General features: G+C 39.3%; 1 protein-coding gene across 3 annotated transcripts in view; it reads right to left on the bottom strand.

Moving 5' to 3' along the window:
* The window catches only part of LOC144638128 (patched domain-containing protein 3-like), a 39071-nt gene extending 11546 nt beyond the window's left edge, over nucleotides 1–27525 (bottom strand). The window contains exons 1-11 of one of the 3 annotated variants that reach the window (XM_078497314.1): nucleotides 27365–27525; nucleotides 12768–12976; nucleotides 11328–11574; nucleotides 10501–10574; nucleotides 9539–9658; nucleotides 7007–7154; nucleotides 4454–4551; nucleotides 3750–3870; nucleotides 3080–3203; nucleotides 1557–1669; nucleotides 953–1015 (exon numbers count right to left, since the gene is read on the bottom strand). In XM_078497314.1, the coding sequence (XP_078353440.1) occupies nucleotides 953–1015; nucleotides 1557–1669; nucleotides 3080–3203; nucleotides 3750–3870; nucleotides 4454–4551; nucleotides 7007–7154; nucleotides 9539–9658; nucleotides 10501–10574; nucleotides 11328–11574; nucleotides 12768–12874 (1215 nt within the window). In that variant the 5' untranslated portion in view covers nucleotides 12875–12976; nucleotides 27365–27525. Of the gene's footprint in view, nucleotides 1–952; nucleotides 1016–1556; nucleotides 1670–3079; nucleotides 3204–3749; nucleotides 3871–4453; nucleotides 4552–7006; nucleotides 7155–9538; nucleotides 9659–10500; nucleotides 10575–11327; nucleotides 11575–12767; nucleotides 13290–27364 lie in introns of those variants that run through there. The other 2 variants (XM_078497313.1, XM_078497315.1) reach the window with 2 other exon arrangements.

Genomic DNA, 27525 nt, shown 5'->3' with positions numbered 1-27525 from the left:
AGTGGACTATACGGGGAGGCTCCGCCCGAAAGATGTACCTTGTCATAGTCTATAGGCATTCTCGTCCCCATAGCCTTTTCGTTTCTCTTAGCCGGCTTGGCACGAGAAAACGGAGGGCTCTGGGGACATAGGATTTTTGAATAATTCGAATTTTTTTGATTGGCTGTTTGGAACAAAAAATTCCTAAACGGAAGTCGAAAAACAAACCACTCTCTTATACATTCTTTTGAAACGTCAGGACTGCATACATGAAGACCGGAAGTCCTAGAATCTAGGACTGGAAATTCTGTGTCCCCAGAGCCCTTCGTTTCCTCGTGCCAAGGCTCAGCCGGCTAAGAGAAACGAAAGGGCTATGGGAACGAAATGAGTCAGTAGGTAAATGAAAAGGCATGGATTTCACGAGTTTGAGTCTACAAAAGGGTCGGGAAAACAATCGTTTAGGTATTTAAAAAGGTTATGATTCAAAGTATCTTGAACAGACCCATCAACCAGTCGATTCGATTAAGTTCTTAGAGGGTCATTCAAGTGAAAATTAAGAAAAGAGATGTAGTAACCCTTCTGTGGGTATGTTCTAGGGGTAACCTTTTCTGTCAAAAATAGCACATCAAAGGGTAAGGGTTTAGACCTCGGGACGGAGCCTCGCCGTATAAATAAAAAAATTCGAGTAACTCCCGTACGTAGAAAACAACACAGTGACCCCGGCCAACTCTTAAATCCGGCCAAATCCTTTCCCCCGACCGGTCGATCCGTAAACAAATTCTCCTGACTGATCTCCGTACATTTTCTCATAATATTAGTTGAGAGAATTTGATCAAAGGTCAAAGCAATTTCCCTTAGGTGACCGTTTTGTTTATTCTCATAACCTTTTCTCTTGGTGAAGTATTGATATTGTGAGGAGAAATTTGATTTTGGCCACTCTTGTGACAACAAAATTATACAACTGCCCACTAACCGTGGATGATCCTATCAGGAAAGCAAGGAAATCTGTCAAAGATGTTATAGTAATGGAACATCCCTGCAAGAGAGGAAAGAAATTTCTAGTTAGGATAACCGAAATAATTTATTATATGATTGAAATTTGCTGTCGCAACTCAATACATGTCTCAATATTGTACGTAGAGTCTTTTCTGACGAGCCTCTCGTTTCGATAAATACGTAGTGTAGCAGTCATATAATGTTTTCTAGAAACAAACAAAAAAACAATTAAGATGAAGTGTTCAACATGACACGTGCATGGGACAAAGAAAAAGTCTGAGTCCCCGACGGGAATCGAACCCATGGACTCCCAGATAGCGGTTGGGCGCTCTATAAACCAACTGAGCTACGAGAGACTCGTTGTGAGTTGGGCCATTTACTAGGTTGATATGTGACACGCGTCCTGCATACTGCTAGGATTAGCAATGTCGAAGTCATCATCTGGGAGGTTTTCTTTGTCCCATGCTCGTGTCATGTTTTACACTTCATCTTCAATATTTATTACCGAGCTTACAATTTACCATCTTCATTATTTACTACAAAAAAAAACATGTCTCCAACCCTTCAATCAAATCACTCACAGCATGTTTCAGAGCAAGTCCGACACGTTCTGATATCGACTGGGTTTCGTGAATTTTTAACGGCAAGTTGCTCCACGCTTGTACAATAACAAACATGTCGTCGACTCCAATCCCTGTGAACAAACGCATAAACACCTCTATGATCAAAATACAGAAAATAGTCCTTCCACGGATAAAAATAGAATTAATTTGCAATCGAGAAAGAAAGATGTAAAGAAATTACAGAAGGCTTTCGACACACGTCTCTGAAATGAAAGAAAAATTACATGCCCCGAGCAGGATTCGAACCCGCGTCTCCCTAGTAAGGCGTGATATCCACTACACCATCGGGTCACCACGCTGGATACGTGGCAACTGGTATAGGTGTGTATTGGATCGAACACGGTCAATCCACAGGGCATTTTTCTTTCGAGACATACAGAAATTTTATGAAGCCATGAAAGCCTTAGAAACAGAAAGAAAGATTACAGAAGGCTTTCGACACACGTCTCTGAAATGAAAGAAAAATTACATGCCTCGTCTCCCTGTTACTAGTAAGGCGTGATATCCACTACACCATCGGGTCACCACGATACGTGGATACGTGGCAACTTATAGGTGATTGGATCGAAACAGAAAAGCAGACAATTTGCAATTGATCTAGCAGAATGTAAAACAGTCTCGTGCGGTTTTTCTCTCGACTGATATCTAGTACACACGCAACACGCGAAGATCCTTTTAGGCTGTTGCTTTGTCTTGTTTGTTTGTTTGCTTGTTGTTGTTATTTTTTTTGCAGTCTATTGGTCCAGCACCCAGTGGCTTCGAAGCTTAGTCACAGCATAGCGCAGTACTGGCAACACAGAGATCATGGGTTCAAATACCATTGAAGCCTGAATGTTTAATTTTTTTTTGTAACTTATGACGGTGCCTCTTTTTCCAGACGCTAAAACAGTACTAACGAAGGCGTGGTGTAAGCCACAATCTACGCCATAATTCCTTGAGACACTCATTTTAACAACTGTAACGTGACATTCTGTTACGAATTCTCAGAAATGGAGACCCCCCCCCCCCCCCTTCCCCAAAAGCAATGTTGCAAGATAGACGGCAACAAGAGGCATTGGTTTTTCAAGGTATACCACATTGTAATGTGGAAGGGGAGGAATTGCAAATTTTTTCCCTGTTTCAAGTGTAAAAAAAGGGCAAGTGTCTCAATAAATGTGGCGTGGATTGCAGTATTAAAATAATAGTCCAGCACACTTGTAACACACTTAGCGTGTGTAAATGCGCTCTACGTAACCTGCATCTATTCCATGTTGTAAAAGTACAATTTAGTCTCTATCTAGTTGTACAAACCTCAATTCAGGCAAATGAGCGAACTAGACTTAGACTTTGCTTCAATACTTGTCTCTAAGGCTCACTATCAACACTCGAAAAATCCACTGCGAATCGCTAAAATCCGGTCTCTAAATCCATCACATTTACTTAGAAGTGCTTTTACTAAAAAAAATAATAACTAATTTACTTTATAATATTAGCATCCTTACCAAGTAATAGAAAAGGAAGCGTAGAATGAACTGGACCATAGAAAATTCCACAGGCACTTGCGAGCCCAAATGACACAGCAATGGCTAAACCAACACAAAGAACTCCCAGTAACGCAAGCCAGACCTGACAGAGTTAAGAAAGGAATATTTATTATAAAGAGACTAGGACACCCTATTTTAGAAACTTGTTATCTTCTTGCCATTTTTCGTACTCATTTGATAACAATAACTGACAGAGTTCTCGCTCACTCATTGGTCAAGAGCTATCGTCGATGAGAGCGTCAATCATGAAAATGACGTAACCTGTACGTAACGCACTGTATAAGACAAAAAATTTCAAAAACTTGAAAAATTAATCTTACGTGCTGTAATACGCGGGCGACTTCAAACCGATTTTCAATCTAACTCCGTCAAATTCGCTGGTTATTGTTATTGTTATTGATCTGTATTCATTTTCTAGAAAGAATTTGATCACTACACTCAAAATACGAGAAAAAACTGATTGGTCACCGTACTCGTTTGCGAGAAAACGATGATTTATCTCTCTCGCGAGCTAAGCGAACAGAAAAAACCCGCCATTTTGTTTACGTGCGCGCGCTACTTACGTGTAAAATTCTGCGCAGTAAGGATGCGCAATGCAATACTGGGGGGTACGACATATACCACTTACCTTTATATTTAAACGGGTGAAGTTTCCAAGCGCTATCGAAACATAAACGATGATGAGAACATATCCCATAGAGAGGAGTTTAAGGTCACCTTGAATACTGCGATCTGCATCTTCCTGGTAACTATAAAACAAATGGAGTACAATTATGATAAATGAAATGGTGACTTGACTGAAAGTGAATGAAGACCAATAAATGAGGAAGTGGACTCACTCAGCTGAGATCTGTAAAATTTACTGATAACTGAGAAATGGGATGAAAATTTAACTGTTTTAACTTAAACACTACACCCAAAATATGAAAAAAAAAGAGATAGGTCACCCTACTCGTTTACGAGAAAGACGCGATTTATTTTTCTCGCGGACTTAGTCGCATAGAAAAAAGCCGCCATTTTGTTTATGTGCGCGCGCTAATTGCGCGTAAAATTCCACACAGTAAGGATGCGCAATGCAATGTCCACTTCATTTGTTCAGTTACCATAATACTAAGGGGAAATCGCGACAACCTAATTGGCTGATATTCGCGCAGGCGTATCACGTTTTATCACTCTTACCGCATAGTGGTAAGGTTAGCAACAACCGTAAAATTGATCTTGTTTACTGTCATAGGCTACTAGTAACATGAAGGTTTCAGGTCTGGATGTGACTAGTAAAGTAAAATGTAAAGTGTAACGTTCTTCGTGTAGTTCTGAAAATTAAATTCATACCGAACTTCTGTGATGTAGAAAAGCTCCACAGAGGTTGTCTCAGTCATGTCCATCAAGTTGTTAAATTCTGTTTCCCACTGCTCTACCACTTTATCTTCCTGTTGACAAAGTTTTGATACAAAATTTCATCAAGAACAAAAACTGAAATTGTCCTTAACCCTATTCAGACCGGGGGGGGTGGGCTTTTGAGGCCCGCGCTGACTTTGAGCTTTTATAACTTTTTAAAAGATTCAACCAAACGCTGAAAAACTTTCTGAGTTTTCCTAAAATTTATCTGGCAACAATTTGGTAGGGTTGGACGATGTGTCAGGAACTTGATATCACCATGGCAACTGCATTTTGACAGGCATGCTTTCCCAAATTTGTAATTTTGCATGTTTTTGTTAATAAAAATCAACTGAAATGGAATTTTTTACATTTTTTACGGGTTTAAAGCATGTTATTATTTATTTTGAGTACTTTGCAGTAATTTTGGGTGGTTTTCCGGCATTTTGGAAAAGTTTTGAAATCCAAGATGGCAGATCCAAGATGACGGCTGTTTTAACATCATGATGTAATTGTCACGTGATGTGACGTCACCATCCCACATGACGTATACCAAAAGACAGAGTTTCGGACACGCTATACATCCTATAAGTTTCATGGTAATTGCTTAAACATTCTGGAAATATCCTCCCCCCCCCCCCCCCCCGCTCCCGGTCTGAGAAGGTCCAAAAAAGCCCGGTCTGAATAGGGTTAAGTGAACGATATTTAATGAAGGGAGTGTGGCGGCCTAATAGCAAATTAAGTTTTTAAGGAGGCTCTGAGTGGGGTTTAAATCATAGCTGAGAATTGCCAACATTTTAACTATCAGCTGAGAAATTATATTACACGATTTTTAACTCAAAGCTGAGATGTTCGATTCAGTTGCAAAATTTACTAATAGCTGAGAAATTGCCAACAATCTAACTGGTTACTGAGATTTCAAGAACTGTGATTGTCCATGTCTTGTGTTTTTGGGCTCCCTGGTTAAGTTCATTCCCCTGAAATAGAACTGAACGTAGATTTTCATTCAAATTTTGTCTTTTGAGTTTACCTTAAGGGACATAAATTTTGAAATAAAAAAGAGGGGTCACGATATTCGTTTAGGAGCGGGAAGACCTTGTTTATACCACATAATTCCTTAAATCTTATTTATCAGCTTCCAGAAACGTTTTCGGTGGTAATTTATTTTTCTAACATAGAAATTGACCTGTATTCATTTTATAGAAAGAATTTGATCACTTCACTCAAAATACGATCGGTCACCGAACTCGTTTACGAGAAAATGACGATTTATCCTCTCGCGGCCCAAGCCGCATAGAAAAAAGCCGCCATTTTGTTTATGCCTGTATGCGCGCTAATTTCGAATAAATCTCCAATTCTGGGGAATGACCTTAATAACTAGATTTCGTCTAATTTCGGGGGTGGATCCAAGATTTTTCTTAGGAGGGGGTGTACGACTAAGGAATGGCGTAACTCAGGAATTTTTTAGAAGAATACCAGTTGTATTGGAAAGTCGCAAGGTCATCTCAGGGGGGGGGGGAGTACGCATCCCCTGCACCCTAGATCAGCCTCTGACTTGTTGGAGCAGGCTAACAGAAAACCTGCGATGTACTAGAATGACGACGAGGGAGAACAGCGATACTCTTATAGTCGCTTCATGCTTCGAAAACGCCAGCAACGATAAGCCAAATTCACCCATGATTTCTTGCCAGCTTGTGACGCGCTGCACCTCATGATCATCAAAGAGAAACTGTCTTGATAGAGCGGTTTTCACTTGAGTGTCGAAAGTAAATTGCGTTTGCTTTGGTTTTAAATTACTACGCTTAGTGATTGGCTTAAAAATCTCGCGCCACTTTCTTAGCCAATCAGAAGTAAAACCAAAACCAATCGTGACTAGCTCGCGCACGTTTTCCCGCGCTTCGTGCCAGCTACATGTATTTGCTTCCAGTTTTGATTGGTTCACTGGATTGTCTGTGTCCTTTGTGATTGGCCAGAGTAATTACTTTGGTTTTGGTTTTACGACACTTAATTGAAAACTGCTCTATGTCAACAAACTCTCTTAACTTATGTGAGACAATGCAAGGGGCACGAGTTAAGAGAATTGATATGTTCATATTGCCTTTTTAATAATGTAATGTTACTACTGTAACTTTTGTGGGAGGCGCGGTCGCCTATTGTTTAGCGGGTTTGGACTTCGAATCGAGCGGTCCGGGTTCCAGCCCGCGGGTTCGTTGCAATTGTGTTCTTGAGTAAGGACACTTTACTCTCATAGTGCGTCTCTTAACCCAGGTGTATAAATAGCTACCGGCGAATTTAATGCGGAAAGTAACCCTGCGATGGACTAGCATCCCATCCAGGGGGGGGGGGGGGGTAGAAATACTCCTAGTCGCTTTTAAGGGCATTGAGATTTTTAATGTAATGCACTATAAATAAATTATTATTATTATTCATGCTACGGAAACCGGGAAAAGCTCTGGCCTGACGTGCCACTAGTCTCGTTTGGAGACTTAACTTTATATTGTATCTTACCAGGCGGCCCTCGCTTGGATTCAGTTTTGCGTTGAATCTTACTCCATATAACAGAGTTGTAGCTTCGGCGCCCACTTTATGTCCTGTAGAGTTTCGCACGATCCCGCCAAGATATTTTGACAGAACAAACTTTTTACGAGTCATCGGACTAAAAATAATTAAATGAAAGAAAATATCTTTGGTAAGAAAAGTATAGATGAGAATATTCTATATTTCCTTTTAACTAATTAAAAAGGAAAGATAGGAAAATATAAACAATAACATAGTTATTATAAAATCATAATCTGTCAATAACTTCGAATTCATTGCAACTTTATTTTTTACCAGACCAGGAGCTAATAACAAGGAGCACTCATATACATGTTTATTATTCAACCCATGCGCGCGCTGCCCATATATGGTCAAAACGTTAACGTTATCTGTCATCCGTACATAACAGATATCCTGCGATATACGTAATATCCTCGATATACGTACGTACGTATTATTCAATAAATTGTCAACGAAACACATTTTTGCAGGAAGAAAAACTGTAATTATGCAGCGCTTTACAAGATTTCGGACGAATCTTCGCAACCTACATATATCGCAGGATATATGTTATGTACGGATGACAGATAACGTTAACATTTTGACCATATATGGGCAGCGCGCGCATGTGTTGAATAATAACCTGCGATATACGTAGGTTGCGAAGATTCGTCCGAAATCTTGTAAAGCGCTGCATAATTACAGTTTTTCTATCTGCAAAATTTGTTTTGTTGACAATTTTTTGAATAATAAAACAATTATCCTGCTCAATCTTGCGGAATATCGTCTGATTTTAGCCAACTCGGCCTACAGCCTCGTCGGCTAAGTATCAGGCGATATTCCGCGCGATTTCGCAGGATAATTGTTAAATACCCTAGCCGTGTTACAGCGTATACGCAGAATCAACTATTTTAAGCAAAATTTTACACTAACTGCGTTTCACTTAGGATAATGTCAGATCAAGCCCATTGTTTTTGTAGCCGTAGACATTCGGAGGAACTAAGTGCCAGTTGATGGCCAAGCCCGCGGTTTTCGTCCCAAAAGTTGCTAAGCACCATGACGTATTTACACGCGCGACGGCTTTCGGAGTACTCGTGAGCGCTCGCGCCTTCGAGTGCTTAACGAAGATTTGCCAGAACTGGCACTTATTCCTCCAACTTTTGAAAACGTATAAGCAAATATGGGCCACATTAATTTGAGTAGGACGAGGAAATATTGAGTCGATAAGCCATGCACAGGTGGTTGGTTGTTGTTGTTGTAGGTTCGAGGTTAATCTTGAAAAACCTATGCCCCCAAAGAAAAAAAAAAAAAAATGCCGAAATCTTCTTTAAACCAAAAAAATATTATATGGGGTAAATATATTTTTTATATTATAAAAAAATTATTTTTTAAAAAAAAAAAGTATTTAAAAAAAAAAAAAAAAAAGAAAAAAAAAAAAACAAAAAACCCCAAAAAAAAAAAAACTTTTCCAAAACCAAAAAAAAAAGGTTCTTATACGCGGGTTTTTACTGTACCTAGATTTTTTTCAGTCAGTTTTCACATAGTTAGTAGAGGGAGACTGGTAAGGAAACCCGGCAAACTTCAAAGGACAAAAACAATAGCGACCTTCTGATGTTGAGCATACCTGTCACGTGACATTTACCCTGCACACACAAAGCCAAGATGGCGTCCGCTTCAGGCGAACTCTAGGGAGTTTTAGCAAACCACGACGGCAACGTGAACGAGAACGTCACCAAACAAAAGGTTTAATTAGCAAAATAATAACTCTGCACGTGCGTTTTCAATCCTGGTACATTTCTTGGCCGTTCTTTGCGAAACAACCACGTGAAATGACCAAGTATTGTGTATATTGGAGAACGTGAACAATGACAGCTAATTCCGTATTTCTATTTGGGGATGGACGCTTTCTACACATTCAGCTTGGACTTGTTCCTAAACCAATAGACACACTGAATAACTCTGGATAATCGCGAGATTCTCGAGTAAAATACAAATTCATTTTGCACCAGGCGTTGTTCTCGGCGTCGCCGTCGTCATTGCTAAACTCCCTTCTATCTCTTTGGCGACGACTTCGACGCAGTTCTCGATATTTTAGAAGAAGATGACGCTTTGGGAGAGCATTTTGAAATTTCTGTATCTAATGTAAGTAGCACATGAGATCAAATGGTTCCATATTGGTTAGATTACGGCAAAATTGCTTCTTGAACTCCTAGGTCACAACGCGATCGACGGCTACGATTTTCTCTGTGATCGGAAACTATAAGTTTGCCTCGTTCTGTCATCAGTGTACCTAACATGCTACTCCACGATCGCCTATCCTTACCCTCTACTAACTATGGTTTTCATTTGCAATCCATCTCAATAACAACAATCCTTGTTCCTTTTAGTTTTAAAATAAGTGTTTATATGTTGGTAAACTTTTACCGTAACATAGCCCCTATAAGCCTAGTCAAATATTTTACAGTAAATACTTCAGAAAGACGTAAAGCTAACGTATTTTACCTTACTATAACTTTTTGATTTAACTTCTGCAAGATGTCTTCTTTGGTAAGCCGGTTTATGACAGCCTCGTCAAAAGACCAGAGCTCTAACAAACCACAAGCAAAACAAATTGTGCCGATCCTGGAACACAAAACAACATTATGTAAAAACTGTTACTAAAATATGTCACTCTATCAAGTTGGCGTTGCATGGTCTTCTGGGACCGCTTGGCTGGAGTCGGAAAAGTCGAAAATGGTGTTAACACGTACATGTGTACAGACAGAATCAATCGAGTATTTTTCTCGAGTTCTTAGCTTTTCGTTCTTTTCCTCGTTATTTGATGGTGTTATCATCAACTTTGCATTCTTTTCATCAAGTCAGAAAAGGAGGCAAATTTTCAACCATTTGAAATTAATAAAACGACTGAGAAAATATCAAAGAAAAGACTTGTACAACAATAATGGCAGCTTTTTCTCTCAATTTTAAACAATAGAAATGTTGACTTTGTGCATTGGTATAGAGCAGTTTTCAATTGAGTGTCGTAAAACCAAAACCAAAGTTATTACTCTGGCCAATCGCAAAGGACACAGACAATCCAGTTAACCAATCAAAACTCAAAGCAGATACATGTAGCTGACGCGAAGCGCGGGAAAACGTGCGCGAGCGAGTCGCAATTGGTTTTGGTTTTAATTCTGATTGGTCGAGAAAGTGGCGCGAGATTTTTAAACCAATTACTAAGCGTAGTAATGCAAAACCAAAGCAAACGCAAATTACTTTCGACACTCAAGTGAAAACCGCTCTACATTCTAAATACGTGATTAGCCAACTCTCGCTCTCTCTCTCTCTCGCTCTCTAGATATTGGCTGACACTTTTGTTGCAAATAGTCAGAAAACCGTAAAAGAACACATCAAAAAACAAATGATGATACATACAGGTTATCTACGTAACCGGATTCACTTTTGATTTCATCTTTATTCCTTACCTGAAACAAACGTTTCCCCAAGAAAGTTCGGTCTCTTGAGCGATTTGTGTTACCCTCCTGTGAACCATTAAAGCCTGCAGCAAAGTGTTAGTATAAAACAATTTTAGAAATAACATCCCAACTAAGGTGGAACTTAATCTACAGAGTAGAGAGGAAAAATCTACGGAAGAATCCCGATTACTAGAACCAAAAGTCGATTCCCTTCTCTCGGTCTATTTTTTAAACAAATCTTGGTTTTCCTTGGGTTCGCGAAATCGAGATTTCACTGTATTTTAATACTGAAAATAAAATAAATAGATAGGTTTATTAAAACAATTTAATGGCAGCCAGCAGGCTGAATTGCTTAATTATTTACAATATGTTATTAAAAAAGATAAATATTTATTATAAGATCTATTTACAATTTTATTTATACTACTATTAAAGATATTATATTGATACTACTATATTGACTATATTGATACTACTGTTAAAGATAATGTCATGTAAAAGAAGGGGGAATCTACTAAACAATTCTACTGTTTGAACAATGCCATTGCAGTATTATCACTTATTAAAGGTCATTCATTAAACGGTGACCCAAGGATGTCCACCTATGGTAGGATTGATTCTGAATACGCCAAACAAGAAATTTGGTCCGCGAGCACCCTTTTTAGAACTATTTGGTTACGCGCGCTTGTAGTTGTTTAAAATGGCGACTGACAAAGACAAAAATTTACGTCTGATTCTTATCTTATATCTTCAAGGATCTGGTAACAAATTTGTATTAAAACTGACTACGTATCAGTTGATGTCAAGGTTTTTTTGGAAGAACTTTGGTTGCGTACCGTTTTCATTGTTTCAGGAGTAAGGACATTCTTTGCCACAAGAAGCACAGTCGAGACGCGCACTTCAGCTGGGAAGTTTTCTTGCACCCATTCCTTGTGCCGCTGGGCTATCGAGTCCTCAGGAGTCCACAACTTATCAGCTCGATTCTCCTGCGTAAACTTTAGAGCGCCTATTATGCACCCTCCACTTACGACTAGTGAAATCAAGATAGTAATCCAAGGACTTCCTCCTACGGCCTTTCCCAGGCTGAAGACAAATCAATAGCTTTAGTTACCTCTAAAGGCCTGGCCAAACGGAGACGCAAGTGGACGCAATTTGAAAACTTGCGTTTACTTGCATCTCTGTTTGGCCTGGATTTGCGTGCACTTGCGTTGAATTGCGTTCACTTTGGTCGAAGTCAAATTTTTGCACGCGAGTTTTTTACCGTTTCGCCACCCAACGCAAGTCAACGAAAGTCTTGCTGTTTGCTTCAAATTCTTAATTGCAGCGCGCGCAGTTGCTTTAAAATGGCGTTTTTGACAACTTGCGTGCACTTGCGAGTAAACTTGCGTCTCCGTTTGGCCACCTAACGCAAGATTGTACGTAAGTTCAACTTGCAACTACTTGCGTCCACTTGCGTTACCGTTTGGCCAGGGCTTAATATCGATAAACTTTTGCTCATTCACCATTGAAACATGGCAAACTCGTCAGGAAACGTGACGAAATCGCTATCTTCACATGTGAAAGATATCATATCTTTTACAGTGTAAAGATTTGATTTGCACCAATAAAATGCACCACAAAATCAAGGCAGAAATTACCGGCAAAATAAGGCAGAAATTGCTTATCCGTATACAGCAAAATCTTTTCTTGTCGAGGCGGGTAACGTTAATGAAATTTCATTGAGAATAAGGGCTCAAGTCTGCGTAGTTTCGAGCGCGCGTATGGGAAACGCGAAAGGCGAGAGACGGCCACGCGAGGAAGAGGGGAGCTGGTCCCAGGGGGGGGGGGGGGGGGGTACTCCGACTTGTAAATGACGAGGATGATCGAATGAAGGCAAAACCCAGGACCCAAAAAAAAACCCAAGTCCTCTGACATTACCCAAAAAAATCCCTGGACCAAAAATACCCCCCCCCCCTAAAAATCCCTTATCTAATTACCCCTAAATTGCCAGGAGGGGCAATAATGCTCGAGTGTTTGATTATTCATTATACCATAAATACGCCAAGGCCGCGCCAAGGCACTTAATTTTGTTTCTAATACCCAAAAAAATCCCCTATTTGAATCAAGTCACCCAAAAAATACTTGCCAAATCTTCCAACCCAAAAAAATCCCGGAATCGAAAATTTCAAACCCAAAAAAATCCTTTCGATCATCCCCGTCATCTACAAGCCGGAGTACCCCCCTGGGGAGCTGGTCATTTGTCCTTGTCCTTAAAAACACAATTCAAGTTAACTCACCGGTAAAAACCTTTTTCCAGTGAAGAGGTAATAAAATTACTCAGTTCCCTTGGACCTTTACAAGCTGAATTGTTCTGTCGAGCTTCAGGTATTGATGACAGCTCCATCGATGAAGTACGTACTAAACGTTAGGTAAAGGGGTCTTCTTTGTTATTACTTTTGCAACCTCGCTTTGTTATTACTTTTGCAACATCGAGCCCAAACATCTACTGTGGACAGAGAAAAAAACGTTTTATGTCATAAGAGATGGAGAGGGTTGTCTTGTCGTTAGACCTTGCTACGGGAGTGATTTTTCCAATGATTTTTCAAGTTTTATTGTAGTTCAGTTTTGTGTCTTCTGTTTTTTTCTTTAGTCAAATCCAGATGTTTATAGATGAAAGGCCCACACATCGCTTTTGCAACACGCACTGACTTTTAATATCGGAGGCAAGTCGAGTTCTAGTTTACCTTATTACAGGAAATTAACGCTTCATGAAATTAACGCGAATTTCAATAATTCGCGTTAATTAAAGTCGCGTTAATTTTTGTTAACGTTTATTTCCGCGCCGTTAATTGGAGCGTTAATTTCCATGACCTTAAAGTGGTACTATGATCAAAATTTTACCTTCCCTTTTCTCTTCGGTTTTTGAAAGTACTTACATTTAATAGTAACCTTGCCAAATTTTAAGTTCAAATTCGAATTGGAAGACCACTTATTTCACGCGTAAACTTCGGCTTTGGCTTGCCGCCATTACTAGATTCAAAAATGTCCGAGGACCAAATAGAGATCTGGAACTAGTTGGGGCGAGAGCATGCTGACGTCATATGCGCATCAACAAAATGGCTTCTTCGAAGGCTGGAGTGACCGATCTGGAAAAACATTGGTTTTCTTTTTAATCTGTAGTGATGTAGAAGCCGTATCTACTGCGCAAATGTTTTTTAAACATACTTCAAGGCATCTCCAGGTCACTTTTGCACAACATAGTGGCAGAAAACATTTCAAGAGGCGGAATTTCGTGACATCTTAACTCGCCCGAACCACGCAAGATGAATAATAGATCGTCTGATAACTTTGAGGGAAACTTGTACTCTTGGAAATGCTTTATAGATATTTCTCCCTGCAACCATTGTAAGGTTAACTTCTTCAACTATCCAAGGGAAGTGAATAGAATAGAACGCTTCGAATTATCTACAGTGAGTTTACTGTATTCGCTCCTTTTTAGAAGCAAAACATTGGGTGAGTGGCGTAATTTACTTCTGTTGCTCAAGCTCTCGTGTTCTAGAATAGTCATTTTTAAATTTATTGTAAATACTTCATATCAAAAAGGTAATTTTGGGGCAAATCGGCCTGTATGTTCCTGAATTATATCCTCAATTGTACAAATAAACTTAAATAAATTCGCACGAGGCGGTACATTATGTGAAAGTACATACAGAGGATGCAAAGCTTAGCAATATCTTTTTACTGATTATATGTACTGAAAATGTTTCCATTGTAGTCCTCTGTATACACTGTAGTCTTAATAAACTCACCAGCACGTCTTCAGTGTTGGTCACTTGTTTATTTCTGCCATGCAATATAAAACACTACAGTAGGACTGTACTTCATTGTGCACTTATAGTATTTGAGAAGTAATCTCAGGATAGAACAGTGTTAGCCTGTCTCAGAGACATAATGCCATCCGGATTTTACTCAGTATATCTTTATTATATTTAAGTACAACAGGGGCCATGAGCTATAATTATGACCTGTGCCAATCACTCATGCTGTGTGCAACAGAGCACCGTTGAAATCCTAGCTACTCTTTATTTTAAGTTTGCAATATATTTATTTTTGGCATGCTCTTTTTGTTCATAAGTTGAGAATGTAGTAGCCAACAATAAATCATGTGAATGTGCCAGAGAACCCCTGAGCTGCTGATCCATCATAATTTCTAACACAAGTACAGTCAAATCTGTACCATAAATAAAAATGTTGTATTGATTGAGGTGAGGTGGCCTAAGTGTAAGTTGTCAGACTCCGGATCAAGTGGTTCAGGTGTGGACTCTTACTGGTGTCATTGTGCTGTGTTCTTGGGCAAGACTACTCTCATGGTGCCTCCTCTCCAAGTGTAGAATGGGAACTGGCAAATTGATGGTGTGACTAGGGCATGCAAGTCTAGTTGCTTGGTAGGCAACTAGACTTGCATGCAGACCTTGCCTTTTTGTAACAAGGGGGCAATTTTGAGGTCACACAGGACCCTTGCAACCATTATATATGTATTTATTTAAAGAGTATACACGAACTGCGAAGCCGACAACAAATACAGTCAAACCTGTACCATAAATAAAAATGTTGCATAGCAATGGGGTTGTCGTTTTGATTTAGGTGCGGTGACCTAATGGTCAGTGCGCAAGACTCTGAATCAAGCTGTTCAGGTGTGAGCCCAGACCAGTGACATTACATGTATGTGGGGGGAGTGGGGAGGTTAAACCTGTGATGCAATTGTACTTCCATCTCATCCAGGTTGCTTAATCCTACTTAAACCAAGATATGCTTTGGCCTGATGGGCAAGCAGGCTTGCATGCAGACTTTGCCTTTTTGCATCAAGGGAGCAATTTATTTAGGGTGGTACACGGAGCTGGCTTGTTTACAGTCACATTAAGTTGACACAAGATTAGTCCCAAAATTGAACTCTCAATTACATACACATACTGCAGATGCACAATGTACTGCCAGTGATATTCTCTAGAAAGAGCCACTGTCATATTGCATATAATACCATAAAAAAATATTTTCTTGAGTAGATGCCAGACCCCGACTCAACGCAGGCTTCATTTAAATGCCGGTTCAAAACTGGAAACGTTTGATCAAGGTCCCAGTGTTTGTTTGAGGTCCAGGTGTTCCGGTTTATCATCAAAAAATCACGAGGCCAAGAAGAAAACAAATGGGTGAAATAAATAAGAAAAACTACTCCTACCCAGTTTTGCTGCTACTTGTGGGCCAGTTTCATAACATTATCGGTAAATAGAGTGAAGGACTCTATACAGCATTCAAATGGTTTTCTTATTTTAAGAAACAGGAATACTGAATGCTGGCTGAAGCTGGATGTCTGAAGTGTTATTACCCATTAAAACACTTAGTTTTAAAAAGGTTTATTACCTGTATTGTAGTCAAGGAAGGTAAAGCTGTATAAAACTCAAGGAGCTAAATCCATTGATCACCTGCACCATCTTGTTGACTTTAATTTTTCTGTATAAATTTTACATTATTTCATGTTTATAAAGCTTTATTCGGAATAAACAGCTGAGATAGATTTTATGTCCATGGCGTGTATGATAGATTACAAGAATGAAAACAACAGTAAAGATCATTTCAATACTTCGCAAACGGCAATAGCAACCTAGATGTATATATATGCAGAGCTCTCTATTAAATTTATATTCAAACATTGCAGACATTTTATCCTAACTATTCAATGTCGTTCTCATCATACCATGTATTCAAACGTATGTAGTCCATGAATCGCCGTTCCTCTTCGTTCCTTGAGGCTTCTTCGATTGGACAAGAAGACGGCAGCTTCGTTGTAGGCATACAGCGCCAAAACCTCATCGAATGAAATAAATATTGAAGTATTTGCATACAAACATTACCCTTTAGACCGACGTCAAACGGCTTTAAATTCTCATTATAAGAAACGATACCGCTAAATTGCAATGTCTCTTCGTTGCAGCTCTCTTGGGTTTCGCCACCGGGCAAACTAGACGAAGAATTTGTCGAAGAAATATCTTTTATAACCCTGTTAATTCTCAGTATATTCTCTCTTGGAACACTCGAAGCTCGAAGCGACGATGCGCATATGACGTCACGGACCAACTCATGCGTAAATCCGCTTTTCAGTACAGTCGCTGGCTCACTTTAGACGTCCGAGTAATGGCGGACGGGTTTTCCACGATTTTCGACAAGCTATTTCAAGGCTTATATTGCTCGCAACGTTCTAAATTCTAGCGCGCTAGTTAAATATAGACCTATTGAACAAATTGACTTTAGAAAAAGACGAAAAGAAAAACAAAAATTTTGGTCATAGTAGCACTTTAATTTCCATTATTTTGGCCCCAATTTCTCGATACAGTCCAGCCGTTCTTGACTCCTAGAAAAAGGCATTATTTCATCAGGGTGGAAATCTGGCGGTTTTACTGAAACTGTGATTGAAGAACGCTCGAGGCGGTCTGATTCCTTCGCTTAATCCCAACGTTCAGGATTATATGCCTGGTGTTGAAATAAAGTTGTTTCTCAGTGTTTTCTCAACAAGATTTTATTATTTGTGTACGTCGCGTTAATTTCTTTCATTTTTAAATGTTACCCACTCTTTCGCGTTAATTTCCTTTATTGGAAAGTATTTTTCCTTCAATTCGCGTTAATTTCAAATACCTTAATTAATTTCACATTCTCCCTTCGCGCGCGTCTCATGCAACTGACTTGAATCACGTAAGTCCGATATGCACTTTGTTATGCACGTCAGACCTTATTTAAGACATAAGTGGCAATGATCTTCCATGTTAAAAACATCGGCCGGCTTGAACAAAAGAAGGGTCTCAATTCTGCCTGACTGAACTCTGAAGGTGTTTACTTCCGCAAGAAAATTTTTGTTCCTATCGGTCTGGAAACAGGTCAGTGGTCTTAATAAAACCCAGGGGCACTCAACGGGAAAAGTTTACTCTAGGTGTCGGGACATCGTTTTTACGTAATAAGTGTCGTTTTCGTGCGATTCAAAGCATTGTTCTTGAACGCAAAGAAAAGTGTATCTCTTCGGATTCGCTAGCTGAACTTTCAATCTTCAGAAAATTTTAGGAAACGAAATATAATTACCCGAAATTACGAGCCGCTATTGCCTTCTCGAAAATCGTAGCTGGCCTTTTTTTTGTACCGAAAACGACATTTTTCTCTCTCCGAAAACAACAGACATTACTTTTCCCATGTCACGAAAGTTGGACCTGGAAAAAATTCCAGATTTTTCGTCCCACTGACTTTAATCTGAAAATCGCAGGCGATCATAAGTCTTCCGAACAGATATTCACCAAAACGGTCTTTTGGGCATTTTGCAGATTAATTTAAAAGCCGTAATAATATTTTGAAATGAATAGAAATCAAATTCAATTTTAAGGCAAAATGATAAACCTGGCGAAGTTTGATGAAAGCGGTTCTGATGCGGTGCGCTTGGGGCAATAATCGAACGCGGAAATGCCTCGTATATAAATTAAACGTGATGAAAAAGTGAAAAAGTGATAGATTGTCCTTTTGCAGAATAAACATGCAGGGTATATTGGACGTTTTTTAAAGTAATGTTCATTGGTATACTATTACCATTTAATTCGAACGTAACCTACTGACGTGCGAGCAGAATCACCTTTCGGCTCGCGTCCCTCGCCCACTCGGGTCCTTTGCGCGGCTTAAACGCTCAATGATAATAACATAGAAATGAAACGTGATCCGGAGATCATTAACCACTAAGTTAGTCACTAGGTTCAGTGATTTGCTAAGAAATTACTGTTTCGGGTCAAAAAATGCTAAGAATTACAGACTAAGCATGGTTCTTTTTTTTAGATTTGGCAGGCAGCGAGGCACTAATATATGCATGATTACGAGTCGTTCGGGTGACAGATGAAAAATTTTAAGACATTTCACTGCAAAACGAAGTTTTCCAGCTTTTTCCCAAGTTTGCCACATCCGTTCCCCTTCCTTCGGTTTTAACTAGAGGACAGTCGCACCAGAGGCCTGATTGGAAAGGAATACAGTATATTCCAAAGTATATTCAAAAGAATTAAGGCAATGGTCAACGTACAATGCTCAGTTTACATAGTTTGCGAATTGAGAGCTAAATACCTTAATTCTATTTCTACCCCTATCGAGTTGGTCACTGGAAACTGGAAATATGCTGCGATGTTTATTTTTTCGCGCATTCAAATGTCAATAGTTGTAATTTGTCAAGTTTGTTTCTAAACGTAGTTTCCATCTTGAACCGGCATGCTTAAAGTTTTTCTTCATCTTGAGACCCACGAATATGCATATTCTGTTGAGGGTTGAAATGTGTGCTCAGATTGTTTGCTCAAAAATTTCAACTTTTGGTACTTTTTGCTATCTTTTAAAAAAAAAACATTTACCTGAATTGAATTACTAATTTCACCCGGGACTGTGGAAATCGACAACTCATTCAGGTCATTCAGACGACTGCGACGTTGCAAAAAGCATATATAATAAGGGTGACCCGTGACAGTAACTAGAGTTACTGATAAACTTGCGGCCCTCAGCTAATGCTTAAAATAATAAGGAACTGAATTGAATTGGTTATAAAGTTCATCGTCTACTCCAGCTTGAACTATTCCTACCTGCAAAAGCTTTGAAGTCCCGACGCATTTACGGTTATATCTTAAAACTACCATATTAGCCCGAGGAGCGAAAACTTTTTTAAGAACATCACATTTCCGCTGGGCAACGCTATCAGCCGATAGTTTCCCGACAGACACCTATTGTTTAAATAAACATAGCCTAAATGTATTTTAGTACCTTTATGAATGTAAACAACTCCCAAAAGTCACTCAAAAAAGTCTAAGCGACAGATGGTTTTCAGAAAAGACAATGCTTTGGATAAATCGGATTGATTACGCACAAGCTATGAAGGTCGCTGAAGGTCGAGGCCAAGCGTAGACAAGTAAAAACGATATGTCTGAAACAAATTTTTTTTTGTTCCTTTTCAGGTGATTGATGCGCAGAGTAGGCCGGAAGAAATTAACAAACACGTTCGGAATTTGTAACTGTGCGAATTCATGGTGCATTTCATAGAACCTTCTCGATGTCTTGCCTATAATTCGACGATAAAGCACTGAATAACATTTAGCGAGTTTATTTTTATATTTTTTTGACTTACACGAAAATATAGGTTGGATAATTTGCGCCCAGACCGCACACGAGGAAACAAATCGAACCTAAAACTGAAAACAATCTACTCCCCTCGGATGATAGAACTAATTAGCACTAATTTTAATTTAGACATAAAAAATCTCCTTACTCGTCTCTAACAATTTCTTCTGGTACTAGTAAAGAGAATTTGATACCAGCTGAGAATTACCTAAACGGAAGGCAAGTTGCGTTCGATTGTGAATCCATGCAGTTGAGAAAAACGTTTTCGGAAATTATCGAGTACCTACAATGTCAAAGGAAATGAATTCTCTATTCCCGTTTGGAACGGAAACGGCGCCGGGACTTAAGTTCTGTACCATCCCGTTACAACTTTCAAAATAACTGCAAAGGATAGTAAATCCCAATAACATCATTTCTTTATAAAACTGTTCTATACTGGTACTTACTCAGTGAATTTCAAACGCAAATGCTCTTGAGCTGGGAAAAGGTTGAATACGTTTTGACCTCAGTAGATATCTTCCAAAGTACACTATATGAACGACGAATGTGATTTTGGGCCGGAAAGTTTTGTCCCAAACAGGAACATGAAATATTATCCTATGCGCTATAGCGGGGTCAAAAAGTTGTCCAGTTCCGGGATTCTGACCGTGCTTGTAAGGCCTGAACCAATAAAACTGAATTTGGTGTGACACTTTATTTTTAGGACTTATGTCGGATCGGATTGATGTAAATTACCATCAAGGAAGTAGACCGGACGGGAAATTCATTAAAAAAAGATTCGTTTTCCGATACCTTTTATTCACGCAAGAGACTAAATTTTACCCGGATTTTACAAATTCACAAGACTATCTGGGATTTTTTTTTAAGGAAAACGTTGTTTTGTTTTGTAAAAACATTTTTCGACAGCCAGCAACGCCTGTCATCTAGAATCCAGCAATAAAAGCCCGTCTTTGGGCAGTTCGACAGCCGGATATACTACGTCTGCGTTCACAGACTATGGGCAGCCATGTGTGAGACTGCTTTAACGGGGAAATAACTCGGGAGCTGAAGGAGGTACCAAGACTCTGTCCGTTTTCAGAACTTTAATCTTCGTCTGCTTCTATAGTACAGCTATGCATTAACTAACTTAAGCGAAAAACTAGCCCTTCTAATATAGGTAAAATGTAGACATGTTTGGGTTCAAAAACTCTCTGACTTTGAAAAACTTGAGACATCCCCTAGACTGTCCACAGCCTCTCGATTTTTCAACGCAAAAAAGCAAAAGGAAGCGAGCGCGCGCCGCCCCCCCCCCCCCCGCCCCCACCCCCTTGCTTCTTCCGTTTTGCGCTGGCGTCCAGTTCTCTCGCCGTTCTCACCGCGCGCTCATCGATCGAAAAAACACGAAAAAATAGAGGGCTGTGGACAGTCTAGACATCCCCAGGACCGACTTAAGAAAACAAATACAAACAAACCTACATGAAAAACCAAAATAAAGAGTAAACGGCCAATGATAAATCAAGACGCTCAAAAACTAGACCAAAACAGGAACCTTTACGGAGGTTTCCACGGTAGTTCTTCTACCGTGGGAACGGAACCTTCAAATACAAACACTTGACAAGATAACCAACACAACCTAAAGTTAGAAACTCTTAGTGTGAGATAGACCTTGAACAACCTTGGGCTTTAAACTTGAATAACAAAATAACCAAAGCTTCGAGGCACCAACCCAAACATGACCACTGGGAAAGAATACAGATAGATAAACAACGTAAAACATTGGTGTGGGCAATCAGGCCCTTAATACAATCAAGACTTGAACGGAAGCAACAAAATGACAAATAACCGACAGAGAATAAAAACAATTAAATTCCAAAAACAGCTATTAAGCTTCACAACACATGCATAACATCGAGGGTCTAGTTCCTAACTAGACTGTCCACATCCTCTCGATTTTTCGCGCGCTTATCGATCGAAAAAACACGAAAAAAATAGAGGGCTGTGGACAGTCTAGTTCCTAACAGGAACACGAAATAATATCTTATGCGCTACAGCTACAGATTACTAGGCGAGTCTGACGATAAATGGAAGGTAATCCCCAATTACTACCTTCGAAAGTATGGTGGTTTATTATTTCTCCTTAAATGCAATTATGATGTAAAATTCTTGAATACAGGTCTACCCCACTTTTATCGAGAACTTCTTCAGTATTTTCAGGATCTCAAAAATACAACCAACATCTTTCCAAATGGCGAACTCTTTCTTTGGAATAACAATTTGATAACTATAGACAACGCAACTCTGTTTTGGAAATCTTGGTTTGAACGCGGAATCGTGTCAGTAAAGAATGTGTTAAACTCTGAGGGCAAATTTTTATCGTACAAAGAGTTTAGCGACAAATTTAATATCACCACAAATTATATGCACTACTTTCAGCTAATTTCAGCCATTCCATCAGAGTTAAAAAGAAGAGCAGCTCAAACTTCTATTCCTGCAGCTGATCTTTCCTCGACCTCCGCATCCATTCTTTCAAACAAAATTTTAATTAATCTGACTGAAGCACGTTGCAAAAACTATTACCAATTGTTCAACGACCATGATCCTATTGTCCCGAGTGGTGTAAAAAAGTGGCAGAGTAAATTCCCTGAAAAACTTGGTGAATGGACTAGAAGTTTTCAAGATACAGTATGGGGCCCAGTTCTCGGCCACTTTTGGCGTTAACTTGTATTTCTTACCTCAGAAGAACCGCAGGAACTTAAAATTTCGCCCAGAGTATTCTACATTATTCAGCTTTTTGTTGTGAAGCTATCGACCGGTCAATAATTAATTTGCCCGAGCAATAATAAAAATAAAAGCTCCGTTTGTGGGCCCAGTTCTCGGCCACCCGGACCCAGTTTTCGGCCACCAAAAAGCTTGTGCGTAATTTTCTGTATAAAAAGGCTCAATAAATTTCCACAGTCATAAAATCACTCTGTAAACTTATTTATGTTATGTCGATCTCAAATTATTTTATGAGACTTTGTTTCACTTTGGAAAAGAAGGTTTTTAACGCGCCTAGTTGTTTGCCTATGTGCAGGGTCTGGCAAACCCGCAGAACTACGTTGTGTGACCAATGCATTTAAATGGTTTACTTTGCAGTGAAAAGGTCTTGAAAGAGTTAGGGCCTGTTTACATGATTCCGGAATGACTTTCATTCCGGAACGAGTTCATTCCATCCCCATACATTTCTTTGTATCTGTTTACATGATACCGAGACGAAAGTCAAGTCATTCCGGAATGAGTTCATTCCGGTTTTCATTCCGGAATGAAAGTTTCGTTCTGGAATGACATTTCATTCTGGTATCATGTAAACCCAGAACGAATTTCGTTCCGAGATGAAATCGCAACTCATGAAACCGCATACGGACTCCACCGTTTGAATTCAGAGCGAAAAAACGTAATAGCATTTACTGTTTAGCCTAAAGAAGCAGCTTTATGGTCAAATTACTCGTTAAAATTGCAGATACGGCCATTAATGGGCACAAAAACATGTTTGTGCGAAACATGCGCCATCTTGTTTTGATCTCGCGCGAAACACACGCACGTGAAAACGCCTTTGGTTGAACCGAACGACTATGTCATGTGAATGCAGAACGAAGTTCATTCCAGAACGAAACTCGTTCCGGAATGAAAGTCATTCCGGAATCATGTAAACAGGCCCTTAGTTGTTGTAGAAATAATAGAAAAGACAAAAGTCAGCTCAAAACTTGGATATTTAATTGAACTTTATTTTTAATACATTTCTTTCTTTCATTATTGCTTCAGCAGATGAAATTATATTAAAAACAAAAGCACTAAACTGTGATAGCGAGCAGGGTGGCCGAGAACTGGCAAATACGCAGAAGTCCCATGAAAAAATTTCGAAGTAAATTAAGACCAAAATATACAACGGTTCAACAAAAAGGTAACTTAAGCAGAAAGCTGAATTATTCTACGTTTCACATGCCAAAAATTAGCTCGTATGGTAGGGGCTCACGGACAAAATACGAATTTAACTACATCCATGAATTTTAAGGAGCCGTAAACAAACAAGTTTTCGAAAAAACAAATTCACCTACCTTCGCATAAACTCGACCGTGTGAGCTTTCTATAGCGAGTTGAAAGATCAAACTCAAGATACTAAGAGCACAAGAATCAGTCTATCGTTTGAAGGAAATACCTTTTTCTTTTAATTCAACTGTGGCGTAAAAAAACGCGTTGAACGCAAAGTGGCCGAGAACTGGGCCCCATACTGTAGTCATTAAAGTGATTCCACTGAAATAGAAGGAGTATTAAAAATTTTCTGAAACTTGGTCCAGGTTACAATTATGTTATGAGCATTAAAAAAATGAAATAAAAAATGGGGGTCACCGCGCTAGTTTTTGTGTGAAATGGATGGACATTATAGCAAATATACGACCCGCGAGATATATATTAGGAACCCTAGTAATCCAAATGGGGATCGCTATTATTTCCAGAAAAAACATTTTGCATTAAAGAATTAGTCTAGTTCAACAAAATAGACTTTGATCTTATATTAAAAACTATTCTTATTGTACAGGAATTATGATAAGGAAAGAAATTTAAGATTTTGCTTCGTGCGCACGTTAACGGCACTACCTAAAAACGTGTTTTTTACGGCATTAAAATTAAAATATCTCAATGTAGAATTTTAAACTTTTTTTAAAATCGCGATATATTGTAGACAACCGTATGACATTTAAATTAATGCATTAAAAAATTGGGGTCACCGTGCTCGTTTAAGAGAAAATGACCATTTATTTCCTTACCGAGCTTAGCCTGAAGGGAATCTTGTAGTGTTCTGTGTGCGCGCGCTTTCGTGCGCGCGCTAAATGACGCGAAAACTTATGCGCAGAAAGGATGCACAATGCAATACCGTGGAATCACCTTAACCGCTCAGTTAGTTACTAGGTTCAGTGATTTGCTAAGAAATTACTGTTGCGGGTCAAAAAATTATAGAAGTTACAGACTTAGCATTGTTCTCTTTTAGATTTGGCAGGCAGCGGGGCACTAATGAGACCCTACCAGGGGGGGTTCCCGTGTCGCTTGTCTAAATTTAAATATGTGCCATGTCGCTGTTTTATCGCTCTTCATGTCGCTGTCGGTAATTAAATTGAAGGAAAATTGCTTGTCCTTGTCGGAATTTAAGTTTTTTCCATAAGGATTGTCGTTTGTCGCAATTTTATTAGTATGCTGTCGCTACTTTTTGGGCCATGTCGCTTGTCGGAATTTACCCTGGCAGGGCCTCACTAATATATGCACAATTATGAGTTGTCCGTGGGTAGTTGTTAAATATGAAGACCGTCTTACTGCAAAACAAATGTTTCCAAAGTTTGCCATATCCGTCCCCCTTCCTTCGTTTACAACTAGGGGACAGTCGCTCCAGTAGCCTGCGAACACAGACGCATAGTGCACAAGTACAATAGGCCTTATCACGGTTTTTGACGCCATCTTGACGAGTAGGCAAAGCGGGTAGAAATTACAGTTGACTCCCGGTAACTCGAACCTTCAAGGGAAATTGAAAATGGTTCGAGTTATCGGGAGTTCGAATTTATCGGGAGTTGAAAACAAATTACCGAAAATAAGGTAAAAACGGTGTTTACTGATTTTTTAATCATGAACAATATAGACCAGTGTACATTTTAAATAAACAAATTTAATTAGAGTATAGATAAGCCGGAAGAGAAAGGAACAACATATTTCTAAATCACTGTCAGGTATGCATCAAAACGTAACGTAAAACAAAGCAAATTTAAAAAGCTGCGAACTTTGCAGGTTTCAAAGAGAACGACGCTAATGGTCGCTTATGCTATAGGCTACTTCTACAGAGTTTATGCGATTTACTTTTCGAGAAATAGTCAGTTAATTCGTCCTGGCGATCGATAATCCTTTGAAGTTTTCTATTAGGTCGGATTTGGAAGAATCGGTATCAACCTCCACACCCGGGCCTCCACAAACGAACTGAACGTCTGTAGCACGTCAATGGCGTGGCACAGTTCGTGTTTTGAGAGGCGTTCTAACTCATGTACGTTTTTATTTCAAAATAATTTCAACGTTTTGGACTACAGCACGCTGTTTGTTTTGACTTGTCACGTATTGACAGACATGGTTCGAGTTATCGAGGGTAAAATTATATAGACAATGACCTGAAGATAAACGAAAGTTGGTTCGAGTTAACGGGAGATTCGAGTTATCGAGGGTTCGAGTAGCCTCCTACGCAGACGTTTTAAGGGCTCGGCACGCGTGCCGAGTTACGAGTTACCGAGGGTAAAATAACGGAAATCCAGGGGAAATCGATTTTGGTTCGAGTTAGCGCGAGGTTCGAGTTAGCGAGGGTTCGAGTTATCGGGAGTCGACTGTACAGTGTTTGTATGGGAATCCGACGGCAAATATCTTTTCCAAAAATTGAATTCTGGACAACTTATGAATTGTAAAGTTAAGATAATAGGCAAAAGTTTTTATTTTCCGAGTTTGAAGGATGTAGCTGGGCTAGAAAGCGTTTAGTTACGCTTTTAATTTCCCCATACATTTGTCTGTATTTTTTTCCGCATGATTGACGCTGTTCGCGGGAAAAATTTGTTAAATTTCGGCTTTCAAATCTTTCCTCCAAAAAGGTAAAAAAAATTCAATATGTTCGTTTTTGAATTGGCGCACGGAAGAAAATTTAGTGTGTTTCTGTCTTGGAACTAACGGTCTGACAGTTCCCCCCTTGGAAATTTAGTAAATTTGATGTTCTTAAAACTAGCATATTAGCCCGAAGAGCGAAAACTTTTTTTAAGAACATCACATTTCCGCTGGGCAACGCTATCAGCCGATAGTTTCCCGACAGACACACTCTATTGTTTAAATAGGAATCTAAAGTCCTTCAAACATAGCCTAAATGTATTTAAGTACCTTTATGAATGTAAACAACTCCCAAAAGTCACTCAAAAAAGTTTAAGCGACAGATGGTTTTCAGAAAAGACAATGCTTTGGATAAATCGGATTGATTACGCACAAGCTTTGAAGGTCGCTGAAGGTCGAGGCCAAGCGTAGACAAGTAAAAACGATATGTCTGAAACAAATTTTTCTTTGTTCCTTTTCAGGTGATCGATGCGCAAAGTAGGCCGGAAGAAATAAACAAACACGTTCGGAATTTGTAACTGTGCGAATTCATGGTGCATTTCATAGAACCTTCTCGATGTCTTGCCGACAATGCGGTGATCAAGCACTGAAACAGGCACTGAATAATGTGAATGCGAATTTATTTTGAGTTGAGTTTTACGAAAATATAATCGGACAATTTGCACCCGGACCGCACGCGAGGAAACAAATCGAACCTAAAACTGAAAACAATCTGACTCCCCTCGGATGATAGAACTAATAAGCACTAGTTTTAATTTAGACATAGAAGTTCTGCTTACTCGTCTCTAACAATTTCTTCTGGTACTCGTAAAGAGAATTTGATACCAGCTGAGAATTACCTATACGGAAGGCAAGTTACGTTCGATTGTGAATCCATGCAGTTAAGAAAAACGTTTTCGGAAATTATCGAGTACCTACAACTGATGTCAAAGGAAATTAATTATCTATTCCCGTTTGGAACGGAAACGGCGCCGGGACTTTAGTTCTGCACCATCCCGTTACAACTTTCAAAATAACTGCAAAGGATAGTAAATCCCAATAACATCATTTCTTTATAAAACTGTTCTATACTGGTACTTACTCAGTGAATTTCAAATGCAAATGCTCTTGAGCCGGGAGAAGGTTGAATGCGTTTTGTCCTAGATATCTTCCAAAGTAACACTATATGAACGACGAATGTGATTTTGGGCCGGAAAGTTTTGTCCCAAACAGGAACATGAAATATTATCCCATGCGCTATAG

This window comes from Oculina patagonica, chromosome 14, assembly GCF_052425735.1.
Source record: "Oculina patagonica isolate OP01 chromosome 14, crgOcupat, whole genome shotgun sequence".
NCBI classification, from domain to species: domain Eukaryota; kingdom Metazoa; phylum Cnidaria; class Anthozoa; order Scleractinia; family Oculinidae; genus Oculina; species Oculina patagonica.
Note: the sequence above shows the minus strand (reverse complement) of the source record. Positions and strands in the feature narration are given on the sequence as shown.